At 50.4% G+C, this 15,204-nt stretch overlaps 1 protein-coding gene across 1 annotated transcript; it reads right to left on the bottom strand.

Annotated features, from left to right (window-relative positions):
• Positions 1-309: 309 nt before the first annotated feature.
• Positions 310-12,862, bottom strand: S1pr3 (sphingosine-1-phosphate receptor 3). Its single transcript, XM_038333997.1, has 2 exons — positions 12,693-12,862; positions 310-3,238 (listed from the first exon to the last, which is right to left on the bottom strand). The coding sequence occupies exon 2, from the start codon at positions 3,093-3,095 to the stop codon at positions 1,965-1,967; it is 1,131 nt and encodes a 376-aa protein (XP_038189925.1). The 5' UTR covers positions 3,096-3,238; positions 12,693-12,862; the 3' UTR covers positions 310-1,964.
• Positions 12,863-15,204: the final 2,342 nt, after the last annotated feature.

The raw sequence follows: 15,204 nt of genomic DNA, 5'->3' as shown, positions 1-15,204 counted from the left end.
CTTTGGGTATATCAAGTGAACACAGCTGTTGTAGTGTATTTTCTATTTCAGTCGCTTCAAAGTCTATCATGCTGCCTCCCAGTGGGGGCGGTGAGCGTGGCTCCCCCTCCAGGGGCTGCTGAATGAAAACAAACCTAGGTGGACATCACAAGCCAGGGTCGTGGGAAATGTTATTAATATGAGTGACCCAGGTGCACGGCCTCAAAGCATTCCAATTATGAAAGAGTATGTCCTCAAGCCCTTTTGTTTCCGCCTCCCCCTCCCCCCCACACACACTGGTCTGTTTTCTTTTTTTTCTTTTTCTTTTTCTTTTTTTTTTTTTTTTTTTTTTTTTGCTTGTTTGTTTCCTTAACCCAGAACCTTCACACTTTACCAGAGATGCCTTGGGTTTTGTCAACACAGTGTGACAAGAAAATAAGTTATTTTTTTTTTCAGTGATGTAGAGAAGAGAGCAGAGCAACGCCCCAGCAGAACATCTTCTTCTCGGCAGTACTATAGCCACTGGGAATGACATGAAGGAGACTCTCTCGTCAGTCAGCCCATGGTTACCTAGAATCCACAAAAAAGTCCCTAAGCAAGAGCAAATGCCATCAGGTAACCATCCAGAGTAAAGTCAGCTTTCGAAAGGTCCCTGGTATGTAACGGCAGGGTTCGTAAGGCGATGGTCTTTGAGACTGATCAACTCACGGGGAGCTCTGACATGAGGGTCCCCCAGGTGAGAGTCCTTTTGAAGGCTTCTCTGGGAGCATGGGTGCTGGCTAGACCCCCCAGATGCTTTTTATCTGTGTGTCCTGTGGCTGGGGCCCTTGGAGAGGTCAGTTCAGAGGTACCTTCTGAGTACTTCCTTTACAAGGAGGGCAAAGAAAATGCAGGTCCAGGTGATGGGAGCATCCATTGCATGGGAACACAATGGTTCTCTGAAGGAAGCGCAAATGGCCACTGCAAACCTCCCAGCTTGGCAGAGTCCTCTCGCGGGAACGGTCCTGTTCAGGGCACGCGTGGCAGGAGTTGAGAAGCTTTGCTGACAGCTCCGGCTCCTTGCCAGTGACAGCAAAGGGGATGTTTGTATCCAGCTTTTCTATGTAGAATCAAACAGCATCGCACAGCTGAAGGGCTGGCTTGCAAACCGTACTGCAGCAAACTGACTCCAGTCCCTTGGAAAGGTGACCCACGGTGGAGAGCGCTTTGCCTCCCCTTATGGGCTCACTCTTTAGTGGTCTACCGTGGTTCTGAAAGATTCTGGCTGGCTTTTCAGTGGTTTTCAGAAATACCCAAATTATCACATAACTTGGCTTTCACATGTGCGTAAGCTTATGCATGGGACACAAGAGAGAGGGACCCACATATCTGGGCATCTCTTGGGTGAGGCTTCTGAGAATACAGAGCCTTAGTAACGTTTTACTGCTATGCGCAAGAATACCAGGGCAAGAGGACTAGAGGGGCACATCTCCTTTGCACTTGGTGGTGACCTTGAACCTGGTACAGCAGTGGGGGCAGGTTTGGAGAGACAGTTACATAATATGTGGAGGACCGATACTTCCTGCGGGTTCCACCTGGAAAAACCTGATGTGCACATTCTACGCCACACAGGAACGGACAAACACATACATGAGCACCCATTCTATGATAGAAATAATTGTAGTGTGAAAAGAATGAAACATCATCCCAAGGTGCACTGTGCATAGCACATCCCCACCTGCCCTCTCCCTGGACCGGGGAAAGTGGCAGCCAGAGGCAGTGGATGACGTCAGCAGCTTGGTACATTCAGAAGGATGGAGCCTTCAACAGATAAGGCACATCCATGTCAAGGCTGAAATGTTGATGATTCCTTGGGTCCCCTCCTCAGGAGGTGCCCACACTGTGCCCACACCAAGCAGACCTCCAATGTCAAGGTCTCTAAGAGCCCACGTGGGTAATGCATGCAATAAATAAGTGTGGCTGCAGAGCTGGCTCTCAGGAGTTTGTCACTTGCAGAGGACCCCATTTTGAAGTGGTCTGTTTCTGTCAGCGATACAGGAAGAGGTGGCGACGTGGGGCAGGTCTTCCTTGACCTTGGGAGAATGGCTACTGTTGTTACTGGAGCTTGATTTACTTCTGCTTGGGTCAAGAGCAGGCTGCATGGGTGAGGCCTGGGTCCCCTTGCCCCTGACTAGACAGCCACACACCAGCCGGAAGAAGGCTCGTCGCATCTCTTTGCTGGCCAGAGTGTAGATGACAGGGTTCATGGCAGAGTTGAGGACAGCCAGCATGATGAACCACTGACTCTTGAACAGGATGGAACACTCCTTCACCTTGCAGGCCACGTCGATGAGGAAGAGGATGAAAAGGGGGGACCAGCAGGCGATGAACACGCTCACCACTATCACTACAGTCCGGAGCAGGGCCATGGATCTCTCGGAGTTGTGGTTGGCCACCCTTCGGCTGCTGGACTTGACCAGGAAGTAGATGCGCGCATACAGGATGACGATGGTCACCAGGATGCCTGTAAAGATGCTGATGAGGAAGGCGATGTACTTCTTGGAGTAGAGGGGCAAGATGGTAGAGCAATCGGCAAAGTTCTCCAGGCAGTTCCAGCCCAGGATGGGCAGGGCGCCCAGCGAGAAGGCAATCAGCCAGCACATCCCAATCAGAAGGAACACGCGGTGCTTCTTGTTGGCGTCATAGGGCCTCATCTTGATCATGGTCAGGTGCCGCTCAATGGCAATGGCTAATAAACTGCAGGTGGACGCACCGAGAGCTACAAACATACTGCCCTCCCTGAGGAACCACACGGTGGGAGACAGGCTGAATGTCTTCCTACCGGACATCAGAATGTTGACTTTGTAGGCTATGCCGGCCAGCAGGTCGCAGAGAGCCAAATTGCCAATGAAAAAGTACATGCGGTTGTGAAATTTATTGTTTTTCCAGATGGCAATCAAAACCATCAGGTTCTCCAAGACGATGAAACTACAGGTGACCAAGAAGAGGATGGTAGTGGTGTGGGTACCACCGTCAGGGGGGTCCTGCCTGCCTTCCAGTTTCCCCACATAATCGTAATGTTTCCGGAGAGTATCATTCCCTAAGATGGGCTGGTGGCTCTGCGCATGCGTTGCCATGACTTCCTCTAGACAGATGGTTATCTCAACAGTCCACCAGAGGGCGCTCCAGGAACGTTCATTTCAGGAAACAATTGGGACCGTGGTGGTGGATTCCGGAAGGGCTGCAGACCTGGATCCATGAAGAATATTGAAAATAGGCTCTGTAAAGAGATGAAAGTAGAGGAAACCTTGGATCAAGTGATCGCCATTAATTGACCCTCCGTGTGGAAAACGCAAACACATTGGAAGGATGTGCAGAGAGGGCTCGGAACACAGGCCAAGTTTCCAAGATAGAGGTCGGGGAAAGCTGTTAGGGGCCCGTAGCTGTCAGAAGAAACCTTGATGTGATGTGCCAATCTGAGAATCGGGAAAGCAAGGTAGAAGACGCGAGCAAGCTTCCACCTGGAAACCTCCAAGCACCCGGAAACACTGAGCAAGTTCTCATCCACCATGTGGGAACTGGTAAACCACTACTCCCAGCTGCAGAGGAATCGGATTTTTCTCAGGATGAGAAAAAGGGAGGGGAGGAGAGAGAAGAAGGAAGGACAGAGGGGAGGATAAGAGGTAGGAAAGGAGGGGTAGAGAAAAACAGGACTCAGTAGGGGGAATGGTGTCAGAAGGGGTTCTGAGTCCTCCCTGAGGGGTTTTGGAGTGACACCATGGGAAGCACCCCTTATTTCTTGGATCAGTTCCCCTGAGGTCTGTATGGGCCTTTGGCCCACCTGGCAGAGAGCCTTATGGCCTGACCACACAGATAGGGCAGGAAGAGCAGTCTGAGGCTGAGCAAGAACCCTGAGGCCACTGCACTGAGCAGAACCCCGAGAGGAAGGACTGCAAACTGTCCCGGAATCAGCTGCCACTGAGGTTAAAGGCAGAAGGGGAGAGGGAGGGAAATTACAAGAACGTTAAGTGTGGCTTGAAAGGCAAAGGTCTGGGCTGGGAGTATTAATTAGTGTCCTTAGAAGGCCCGTGGATAGAAAGGACACACACAGGATTGTTGTAAAGGCCTTGACTGCAAGAACCAGGCCCTGAAGAAATTGTGTGTGTGTGTGTGTGTGTGTGTGTGTGTGTGTGTGTGTGATGCAAATACATGCACATGTGTGCTCACGCATGTGTGTGTCAGTGAACCTGGAGCTCAGGCATACAGCCATGTTGGCTGACCACTGAGCTCGAGGGATCCTCCTTTCCACTTGGGTGCTGGGGGGCCCTGACCTCAAGTTCTTATTCATGCTCCTATAGCAAGCCCTTCCCTAACAGACACCTCCCAGTCCTGTGCACAGGCCCCTGGATGCATTAACCCGGATCGTGACACATCTCCATCCGACTCTGGTTCTGAGGCTAAGCAGGTCAGCTGTGAAGGCTCGATTTCCACAGATTTACCATTCATTTTTATTTGTAGTTGACACACATAATTGTATGTCTTTGTGAGTGCAGTGTGGTGATACGTGTATACCACGGGGCACGGACAAAGCAGAGCCAGTAGCATTCTCCCCTCCTTAAACATTTGTGAGTTTGAGACTCCTGTCTTTGAATTCTTAATTGTTCTGAACCCAAGCCAACTCACCATGCTGCCAAACTATAGAATGGATTCCTCTGTCCAGCTGCATGTAACCTCTTTCTGTTCCTCCCACCCCCTTTCTAGACTCACTTAGTTTAAATTAACATTAGGTCCAAGTGGGGTGAATTGAACACAGCCCACTTTTTGTACACAGTGAGGGTTATTCACAGCGTTTAAGTTCCAGCCCTAAATGTGGCTCCTAGACACAAGGACCAACATGGCAGGTCCTCGCCCAACCACCAGGAGTTTCTTCCACAGGTCTGTAGGGACTTTAATCCCTGAAGGATACCAGTGGTCCCTCCATGGGTGGTGCTGGGGGGGCTGAGAAGAAAAAGTAACTCCAGAGGGGCTCTGCACCCTGTGATCCCCCTAGGAGCAGCAGGTACTGCATAAGTCTTTCCTTTCTCTGTCTCTTGGGAGGCCTTAGAGTTGGTGACATTGGGACGAGGAGGCCCATAGCTTCTCGGCAGAGACATCTAGCTTCCTGGCCTTCAGAGATACATGTTATTCTGGAATCCCCAGGAACTGTCTGAGTTCGTGTCTACATTCTATGTGGAATGGCTCTTGGCCTAGTCCAGCTGAGAGCTGCCTGGGATCGCAGGGGGCATGGGTCAAGCTCAGCTTGACAGCCACCTGTTGGCTAGCAGAACGCTTTAGGCTGTCTTCGTTCAAACTCAAAGAGCAGCTCTGAGGATGAGATGCGGTGACACAGGGCTCATCTGTCAGGGCCCCTGTCATCCATTGAGACCTCCTCTTACCCAGCCAGGTTCCCCACTGGGCTTTGAAATGTTCTCCCTGAGGCAGGTAGGACAATTCTGCAAGTCCCTTTCTATTCTTAGCCATGTTGCTGCTGCTGCTGCTGGTGGTGGTGGTGGTGGTGGTGTTAGTGGTTCTTCTTATGGTGGTGATACCGCTGATGTGGTGATGGTGGTGGTAATGATTCTCCTCCTCCTTTTATGGCAATGGGTATCATATAACTTAGCCTGACCTAGAAGTTGCTATGATGACCTTGAACCTCTGAAACCCATCCTGCCCTCCCCCCCCCCGCCTCTGCCTCTCAAGTGCTGAGATTACCATACTCAGTTTTATGCAGTGCTGGGGTTTGAACTCAGAGCCTCTTGAATGCTAAGTGAACAGTCACCTCCAGATTTTTATTTAAGCCTTGTCTGTCTGTCTGTGTGTCTGTCTGTCTGTCTCATCCTACTCATCTTTTGGTATCTTCGAGGGTCGGGGCAGCCCCCATGCCCTTTCTTCCAGGCTGACATCACTTTAAGAAAAATCTTGCAAGCTCTCATTTGAAGACGAGAAATTCTAAGCAGCCACAATTTTCTGAGATGCGGCAGCATACCCAACAAAAGCCACTTCTGAAAAGAAGGGTTTATCTGGCTCGCAGTTCAAGGGTGCGGTCCACTGTGGTGGGGCAGGGCTGGCAGTCACAGAAAGCAGAGAGAGGGGAATGCTGGTGTTTAGCTGGCTTTCTTATTCAGTCTGGGACCATCCTATGGAACGGGGCTGCCTGCACAGTTCACTTAACCTGATCTAGAAAGTAGACTTGCCCAGAAGTTTGTTACCATGCCGATTCTAAATGCCATTGAGCTGATAGTCAAGATTAGACACAAGAGGCAGGAAATGTCGTCATCATGACCAGTGTCCAACCACATGTCCTGTGGGGGCTGACCCCTGTCATAGAGGCTGTCACAGTTCCTCCAGTTCCTCCAGATGCGGGGGGAACTATCCCACACCATGCTCTGTCCCCATCACGTGACTAGCTGTGTGTGCCATGGGCAATGCCACAACGCCCAGGTTTGTCTCAAAATGTCCCTGGGCTATCTGCTCTGCCATCAGGGGTTTCTGTCCCAGGAATGGACACTGTGTCTGAAACCCTGGAGCCCTGGATCATAGCACAGGTGGGAACTGATATTCAGCTCCAGGTTTCTCGTTCTCTGGAGAAGATGAATAAACTTAGATTAACCTTTGTGTGTACGTGGGTACACATGTATTGGGTGCACCATGTGTGGGAGCCAGGGGTCAATCTCAGGTGTGGTCCTCAGAGGCTGTTTGTTGGTTTGTTTTGAAACAAGGTCTCTCACTGGCCTGGAACCTGCCTAGTAGGCTTGACTGGCTGGCCAGAAAGCCCAGGATCCCTCTGGTCTCTGTCTCTCCAGCACTGGGGTTACAAGCCTGTACCACCACGCCCATCTTTTTCACATGCAGTCTGGGAATTGAACTCAGGTCCTCATGCATGAGAGGCAAACACTTTACCGACTGAGCTATCTCCCCAGCCCTCGGCATGACTCCTGTGTCTCACTTTCCCAACCTCCCACAGCACTTGACACACCTCATTGCTTCCTGGAAAGTCTGGGCTTTTGCCTCAAGTGTGAGCAGAGGGGAAAAGAGCCCCTTTAAGTCGGCCAATCTGGACTCCCTCTCGGAGGAACAGAAGGCAAAGAAACGCAGGGATCTATCTCAGGAAGCGCACAGAGAAGGTTGAGCAGGGGTGAAAGAAAAACAGAGGAGCAATAAAAGCAAATACCTAGCAATTAAATAACCGCAGTAAAAATGAGAGTAGACGTGCCAGGACTTGTGGAGGCCACAGGCCTGCAGGCTAGCCCGCTTTGTCACTAAAGCCTGGACAACGTTTCCCTTCATTAAAACACATCTCTTAAGCAACTGAGATTTTACAGAGCATCTTTTGTTAAATAAGATTCTCTGCATTTGCAATTTGAAGCTATCTGTTTCTTTGGGACCTAAACATATATTTTCTCACAAGGCTTGCCGCATCCTGGAAGCTAAGTCCTGAACTAAATACCAGATGATTTGGGACACATTTAGATATTGCTGTGCCTGGGCCCAAGCAGGTCCCAGGAGCTCTTCCTTCTGTTCCCAAGGGCTGCCGCCCACAGATCTCCACTTTGCTAAAAGAAAGTCTGAGCTTTGGGTACCAGTAAGCTCTTCTTAGGACTAGGCATGATGTCTCAGTACAGTTGCCAAGCAGAGGAGTGCACAGGAAGCCACATACACACAGAGAGACAACCAAAACACCCTGAGACCACACTCATATCAGCAGCAGGCCACCAGGGGTCTCTACTGGTCATCACTGTCACCAGAGTGAACACTGTCTGGATTTCCCACCCCCTCTACCCTGTTTCTTCCAGTATATAAATGAACACACGGGATACCCCACATCTGGTATCTTTCCCTCCCCCGGATGCTCATGTGAGCCACACTTGTGGATGGAGCCAAATCCTTCTTGCTCTCAATCCACTGCGTGTCTGCCCATCACCCTCTATAGGTCTGACTTACAGACATCGGCAATTTCTCCCACAGCCAAGTGCTGTTTCTTTTGGTGAACAGGTGCCTCCATCTCTGCTGGCCACCCTTGGGTTTCTAAGGGGCACGCTGGCATAAAGGGTGGGCTGTAACCATGACTCGGAAGTGATGATCTCTCTGGCACATAGCTGTCCAGTTTGGCCTGTGAAATGGCCCAAGGTGCCCCTGTGGCAGGCTAGGAGGATGTGTGAGGCAGTCTTGCATTGTACTTTGGGGAAGCAAAGGCACTGGAAACTGGACTGCTGATTCCTTTCCCCTGGAGCAAAGGGATGCTCTTGGCTGGGGAGATGGCTCAGAGGGTAAGGCACCTTCACTTTCTGTGAGGGCTGAGAGCCTGGGTTTGAGTCCCCAGGTGGCCTGTAAAGCCAGGCATGATGGTACACTTCTGAAATCTCAGCACTCCCACACTAGATGGAAGACAGATATACCAGATTTGCCAGAAGATGGGCTAGCCTGGGATACATAGGCATGAACAACAAAGAAGACTCTCTCCCAAACAAGAGGAGAGGCAAGGATTGACACTGTGGTTGTCCTCTAACCTCCATACACATACTGGCATACATTAGCGCGCGCACACACATACTTCACACAGGACTTTTTTTAAAAAAATAAACCCAATGTTAGCTAGGTGGTAGAGACATACACCTTTAATCCCAGCACTCAGGAGGCAGAGGCTGATGGATCTCTGTGAGTTCAAGGCCAGCCTGATCTACAGAGTGAGTTCCAGGACAGGCTCCAAAGCTTCCAAAGCTACTCAGAGAAACCCTGTCTTGAAAAACAAAGCAAAACAAAACAAAGCAAATAAAAAGGAGAAGGAGAAGGAGAAGAAGGAAAAGGAGGAAGAGGAGGAGGAGGAGGAGGAGAAGAAGAAGAAGAAGAAGAAGAAGAAGAAGAAGAAGAAGAAGAAGAAAGAAAGAAAGAAAGAAAGAAAGAAATAAATAAATCTGATGTTGAGATTGTGGCCATACACAGACTAGTTTGTGTGTCTTCTAAACTGTTAAACTGTTAGCATGTTCCATAGATGGGGAGGTCTCACCGAGCCCTAGGGTAGAGGACTCCCTCAGCAGCACTGGTCTCTCAGCAGATCCCCCTGCAGCCTATTGCCTATGCTCCTCAGCACACTCCCAAGATGTGCACTAGTAAGCACCCTGACCCCTGCAGACTCCCGGCCCCCTCTGATCAGATGGGGGAATGAACTGGAGCCATCAGTCACTCTGTGTTTAGTGGGAGCCACTGTTCACATCTGAACTGTCCTTGCAGGGGTCACCTGAACCTTCTCACTTTGGCCCCAGGACGCTGGGGTCACACAGTTTTCCTTGAAGCACTCTTGACACCAACATAGTTTCCTTTTGCCAAGAAGGAAGGAGACGCCTTGACCAAATGGCTCCACGGTGGGTGACCCCACACGAGACCCCACCAATATTAGGCATGCCTACCCGCCCCCAATCCAAAAGCAGTATTCCCTGGGGGAAGCGAGCCTGGGAGAGGGTCCGATGAATTCCAGATGTGCCTTCTACTCTAGCGACTCACTTTCTCCATATGTCAGTTATAAAGTAAACAAACTATAAAAAGAAGGAAAAGGAGGGGGAAATATCTCTGCTGTCTAGTGTTTCCCCCCTCTTCTTCTCCCTCTCTCTCCCTCTCTCCCTTCTCCTCTCTTTTATTCTTTTCTCCCTCCGTCTCAGAGAAAAAGAAATCTCCTTTGGTCAAAGGAAGGACTCCATGTTTGCAAAGACAAATCCTTCCAGAAACATCAATGACCTCATCATCCAAATTGAATTAAAACATCCACTATTTGACAGTGAGCAACATTTCTTGGAAAGCCGGAGTTTGCTTCACTTTCTTTTTCATTTAAAAGAACCGAGAATTGAAATAACCAGCGGGCTCCCAATCCTGGAAAGTTCCTTTGCTAATGAGTCCCTCACTCTGGTGGGTTTTTTTTGCCTTGACCTCACTCTGCCTCCAGAGACAGTCAGCCCAGGACAGAATGGAGGCTTCACGCACACAGCCTCACACTAGGCTCATCAGTGAGCGCCCTGTGAATTACAGATGAAAGCCAGATGAAGGCTTCCCATGGCTCCCACTGTTCTTCCCGCAAGCGCGGATACATACGAGTCCCTCTGCCTGCTGGGGCTTTCCAGGGCCTACTGTCTGCTGTACATGGCGTTCTTATTAGCAAATAAGATGGTGTTACAGATGCAGATGTGGGCCAAGAAATCCCAGATGTGGAGGTCGTGTCCCAAGAACGTTGGGTCCCCTGTGAATGTCCTGAGCCAACAGACTCATCTGTAAGATGGCATCAGATTATGATGCAAGATCTGTATTTTTTTTCCTCCGTTGCCTGCTGCCTGCCTAGCAGTCATTTCAAATTTTCCCTACAGTGCTTGTTCTCGGTAAGGGCAGGGAATCAACTTACCACCAAACTTCCAGGCAATGAACGTAGATATATGGGAATAAGTTTCATCAGAAGGTTAAAAGCATGCACAAACATGTGGTATCCTGCCCAGGACGTCTATCCTGGTCACTCCATGACGCATCTAGTTCCCAAGATAACGTGTAGTTTCTGAATGGACATTGGGGAAACTGAGGTTGGGAGGGATCAAGACTTCTTAGTACAGAGCTTGGCCAGGCTGGATGCCAGGGCATCTGTTCCCGCCCATCCCTTCAGGGATAAGCTTTTTATGAGTCAGTCACTTGTCATAGGTCCCTTAACTAGGAGATGCTAAGAGCCCCCAAAGTGCCTTTACAGCCCAATTGCTAGAAGCTACTGGAATGCCAGTCTGGGAGCTTTGGTGGAGTGTTTGGATAACTCTAAAGACAAGAGAATGGAAGGGACACCCAAAGCCAAGGAACACTTTTTCCAAGCGCTGTGGAAAATCTTTTAGAATACTATGACCTGGATCCAAAGTTGATAAACATGCAGTCGTGAGGGTAGCCATGATGATAAGATTCAGGGACCCGAGCACCACATCCCAGCTAACACAAAGAGCTTGTTTAAAAGTAGCCTTCAGTCTTTGGTAGAAAAGGGGGATTCAACTACCACAAGGGAACCCCAACATTTTCAAAATTGTGACGCACTCAAATCTTTATTGTTCTTGCAGCAAAAATATCTTCATAAGCTGTAGGCATCAAAAAAGAGATCCGTGGAACAAAGGATCATGGTTTCCAGAGAAAGAACCAGTGCCTGATTCATGGGAAGCAGGTCATCGGGCCAGTACATAAACCTTCACAGGAAACGAGAGTTCCTACATCCAAATATGGTAGAGAACAAGGAGGGTCATGTATGAAAAAAATCATAGAGAATAAATGACATTGAATAGATGCCGAGTGGTTATAATGGCATTCTCCCCATACCGGGGGTGGGGGAGGAGCTTTGCAGGTGGACTCTTTGGTGTGTCTGGAGGCAGAGTGACACTGGCCGGATGTGTGCAGATGGGAAGACCCAATGTGCGATTCTATGGCAACATAGCTCACCTCAGCACTAAGCTCTGCGCCCCATAAGATGCTTACAGATCCAGATACCTCTATAGCTCTTCAAACAGCACACACACTCACGCACATACACACATACGCACACTCATACAGACTCTCACACATATTCCCATACTCACACACACTTGCACACACATACACATGATCACACTATCTCACACACATACACATATTCATACACACTCTCATATACATACATACACATACACTCACATACACATAAAGCACCACCACCACCACCACCACCACCATCACCTCAGCAAAACAGCCCTGACCACAGCCACACTTGCCAGCCATTTACCTGCAGTATGTAACCCTTGGCTCCACTTTCTAGGAATTAAAATTTCTTAACCCCTTCTGCCTGGTTTTCACCTATGCAGGAAGGAACTTTGACTAGATAAGTTTTGTGCATAGAGATATGCAACATCGTAGACTTTAAATCTGACTGCAGATTTTAGAAGGACCAGGGACTCCCGAGGTCTCTGAGCACAGGGTGAAAGAGCCCTCCGTTCAGAGTGATGTTACTGTGACGTTCGAAGCAAAGCAGTTCCCTCTGAACAGCTGACAAGAAGTCCCTCTTATATCAAAATATAAGGAATATGGCATCAGGAATGGCCAAGGCCAGAGAGACGGGGACACAGAGATCACAAGCAGGCATAGGGCCAACAGCCACCCTTCCCTCTATTCTATCTCAGGTAAGAACGGCGTGCCAGTTTCCCCTGGGAAGCTCATCTCATTGCAGACACCTTTGTATCCCAGCTCCAGGACTGACACCCCCAACTGCCTAGTTTGAAAAGTGCTAAGAAAACTAGAATTTTGTAGCTAATAAAACTTAAAAGAAGGGCACCCTCCCTCCCCCCGCCCAGGGAAAAACTACAGCCACCCCTATCCCCAGGTTTTCTCCCCATGAGGACATCTAACTTCTGTATTAGCCACGTAAAGCGAGGGAACTTGGAGAGCCCGCTCCCTACGCTCCGGGTTTACATTTTAAAAGACCTGGTTGTAATTTAAAAGAATCCTATACCCCTCCACCAGCCCTGGGAGGCGGCTAGGTCACCGGAGTGAATGACCTGGAGAAGAGGAGGAGGTGGCCCGATATGAAGCTTTCGCGAGCCGGGTCACTATCGTGCCCCGACTTAGTTGGAATTTTATCTGAAAAGTGGACCGGGTGGACCCGAAGCCGCTCAGCCCGCAACTAGAATTTGTACAACCCCCGGCGGGATTCCTCCACTCACCTCAGTCTGCAAAGCGCATCTGGACTGGCGGCATCCCGCGGTGTCTTAGCTAAGACTCCAGTCTAGGGGCTCCGGAGGTTGCTCGTGGTCTCAGGTTTCCCTCTGGGTCATCCGGCCACCTCGCTCAGCACCCGGACCATGTCGCCTTCCCCAAAACTCTCTCACCCAGACTCTGCCTCAGAGGATCCGATGGCAAACTTTTGCAACGGCCCTCCGGGGCGGGGCCCAGAGTCACCCCGCCTCCTGCCGCCCCTAACCCAAGCTTTGGTCGGCTATTCCCCTGCTACATCGCGTCCCCAGCCACGTCCCCGCCCCGGTCCACGTCCCCGCCCAGCCTCTCTGCCAGTCAGCCGCACCCGGGCTGTCAGGACCCGAGGCTGGGTCTCTTCACCCCTTAGGACTCCCCGTGCCCCTATTCCTCCACCAACTCCCTCTCCCGCCCCTCCCCACACTCACACACAAAAAACCTGGATCCTGACCCAGGGTCTTCCTTCTATCCCGCAAATTCTCCGTGCTCCAGGACCCAGCAGCTGCAGACACCGAAATGGAAGCAGAGCTGGGCTTGGGTAGCCTGCCTAGGTGGCCAGCAGGATTTGATCGGATGGTATTAATACTGTGTCTCCCCTCAAGGTGACTAGAGTATCATTGCCTTGATAGGGAAATTGTCTGAATAGTCTGAAATTGACAGTCCACGGAGTTGAGCTCATAAGCTAAGCTCCTCTGGTCCTCTGCGCCCCCCACCCCCACCCCACCACATCCCTCTACCAGCCCTAAGGAAGGGACCCCTGAGCTGCTTGTGCGCGTGTCTTGGCTCCCGTGTCTTGCCCTTAGTAGCTCTTATCTCTATCACACCCCAGCCTACTCCTATGCTCTGGGCAAGTCTCACCCCGCCATGCGGGAAGAAAGGAGAATCTTTGGAAGGGAACCACCGCTCAGTTGCCAGTTACAAAGGAAATGCAAAGGATCTCCAGACCAGCTTAGGGAGGGAAAGAGGAGAGGAAGCAGGGCATGGCTAAATTCTGAGCAGGCAGGGTCCCTCTTACCTCCTCTCAAGTGCTTTCTTGCCTACAGAAGATGAACTTGGAGCAGGAAACTGCTTACTTGGTATTCAGCTGGCATGGGAAGGCAGAACTTGGCTGGCCTTGGCCTTCTCTGTTGCCTGGTGAGAAACACAAGCCCTCAGGGTCATGAGCCCTGCCTTGGCTGCACAGTGGTAGCGTGATTCCCCTGAGCCCTGGAAATTTGCTTCGTGTCTTGGAAGCTATTTCTCTCCCCCAAATGCAATGGGAATGAGTGTGTCTCGGTGTGTTTGACTCCTACAACATCCCATTAAAGAATAGCTTCTGTAGCCACTACAGCCACTTCCTGCGGCCAGAGCAAGAGCGCTGCATCTTGGCCACTGTGTCTTGGCCTACCAAAAGGCCCAGTCTCTGACTGTTTTCCACTGTGTCACCATCACTGCCATGGCTGGTAGAGGTGTGGTTTTTACAGCATCTGTGTTTCCATTCCCCAGGAAAGCGGTGCTTGTTCCTGATAGGACAGGGTGACCCTGAGTTCCTGTGACAGTTCCTCCAACACCAGCCTCAGAAATCAGTCTCCCGCAACCTCAGAGGTGCCAAGCTTTTCCTGCTAACAACAGGCTTTCCTAAGAGTGATTTCACCTGCAACATCCCCGAGGCATCGCAGACATCTGTATTTCAATGAAGGGTCTTTTCTCCAGAGATTCCCAGCTGGAAGTAACTGTCTTCCCAGTCCAGGCCTGATGGAATTCCCACTCTGCAGTGATGGAGGCCTTTTCTCTGTCTACTGTGCTAAAGACCTTACTTACCCCTTCTGCTGTTCTGTACCCGGACTTTAAAGCTCAGACACTCAGTTCTCATAATGGGTCTCCAGGTTCATGGATCCCACTACAGACAGACTTCTCTGACTGAGTCTCCCGAGAAAAGAAGCCCTCCTGTCAGGTTTATTGACTGAAAGTCTTCCCTGTGTATTGCTGGCTGACAAGAGAAAGCCAGCTCACAAGCTCAGCAGGAACGGGGGAGTTAGGGAATTCTTGTTCTGCGACCATCCCTGAAAAGATAAAGTTGGATAAGCGAGACCTTTAGGTGAAAGTGTGCGGGACAGTGTGCTGAAAAGGAAGCAGCATTTTCTGTGGAGATGTCAGATCGTTTTGTGGCCTCTAGACTGAGCCTTGGGTACCCCGACACTTTTCAAGCATGTTCTCCAGGCGCTTGTGAGGGTGTTTAGGTGAGAAGAACACCTGGCTGCCACAGCAGAGGACTGGTCGGTGGGGGGTGAGCTTTGCCCAATCCCTCGGGCATGACTAACCGTCCCGAAGACAAAGGCCAATCTCCCTCCCCACCAGCTAGAGAGCAGCCCCCGCTGATAGCCTTTGACTTGTCCACAACAGTGCGCATGGCTTCAGGCTTGAGTTGGCACATGAGCACCACAGAGTTTGCGTTTGTTACTTTCGTGAATGAGTCAGTCTCTCCTGGCAGGTGTGTTAGTGTTA

This window comes from Arvicola amphibius, chromosome 6, assembly GCF_903992535.2.
Source record: "Arvicola amphibius chromosome 6, mArvAmp1.2, whole genome shotgun sequence".
Lineage (NCBI taxonomy): Eukaryota > Metazoa > Chordata > Mammalia > Rodentia > Cricetidae > Arvicola > Arvicola amphibius.
Note: the sequence above shows the minus strand (reverse complement) of the source record. Positions and strands in the feature narration are given on the sequence as shown.

Excerpts from the sequence above, each read along its gene's own strand:
- S1pr3 (XM_038333997.1), bottom strand. The coding sequence starts at position 3,095 with ATGGCAACGCATGCGCAGAGCCACCAGCCCATCTTAGGGAATGATACT.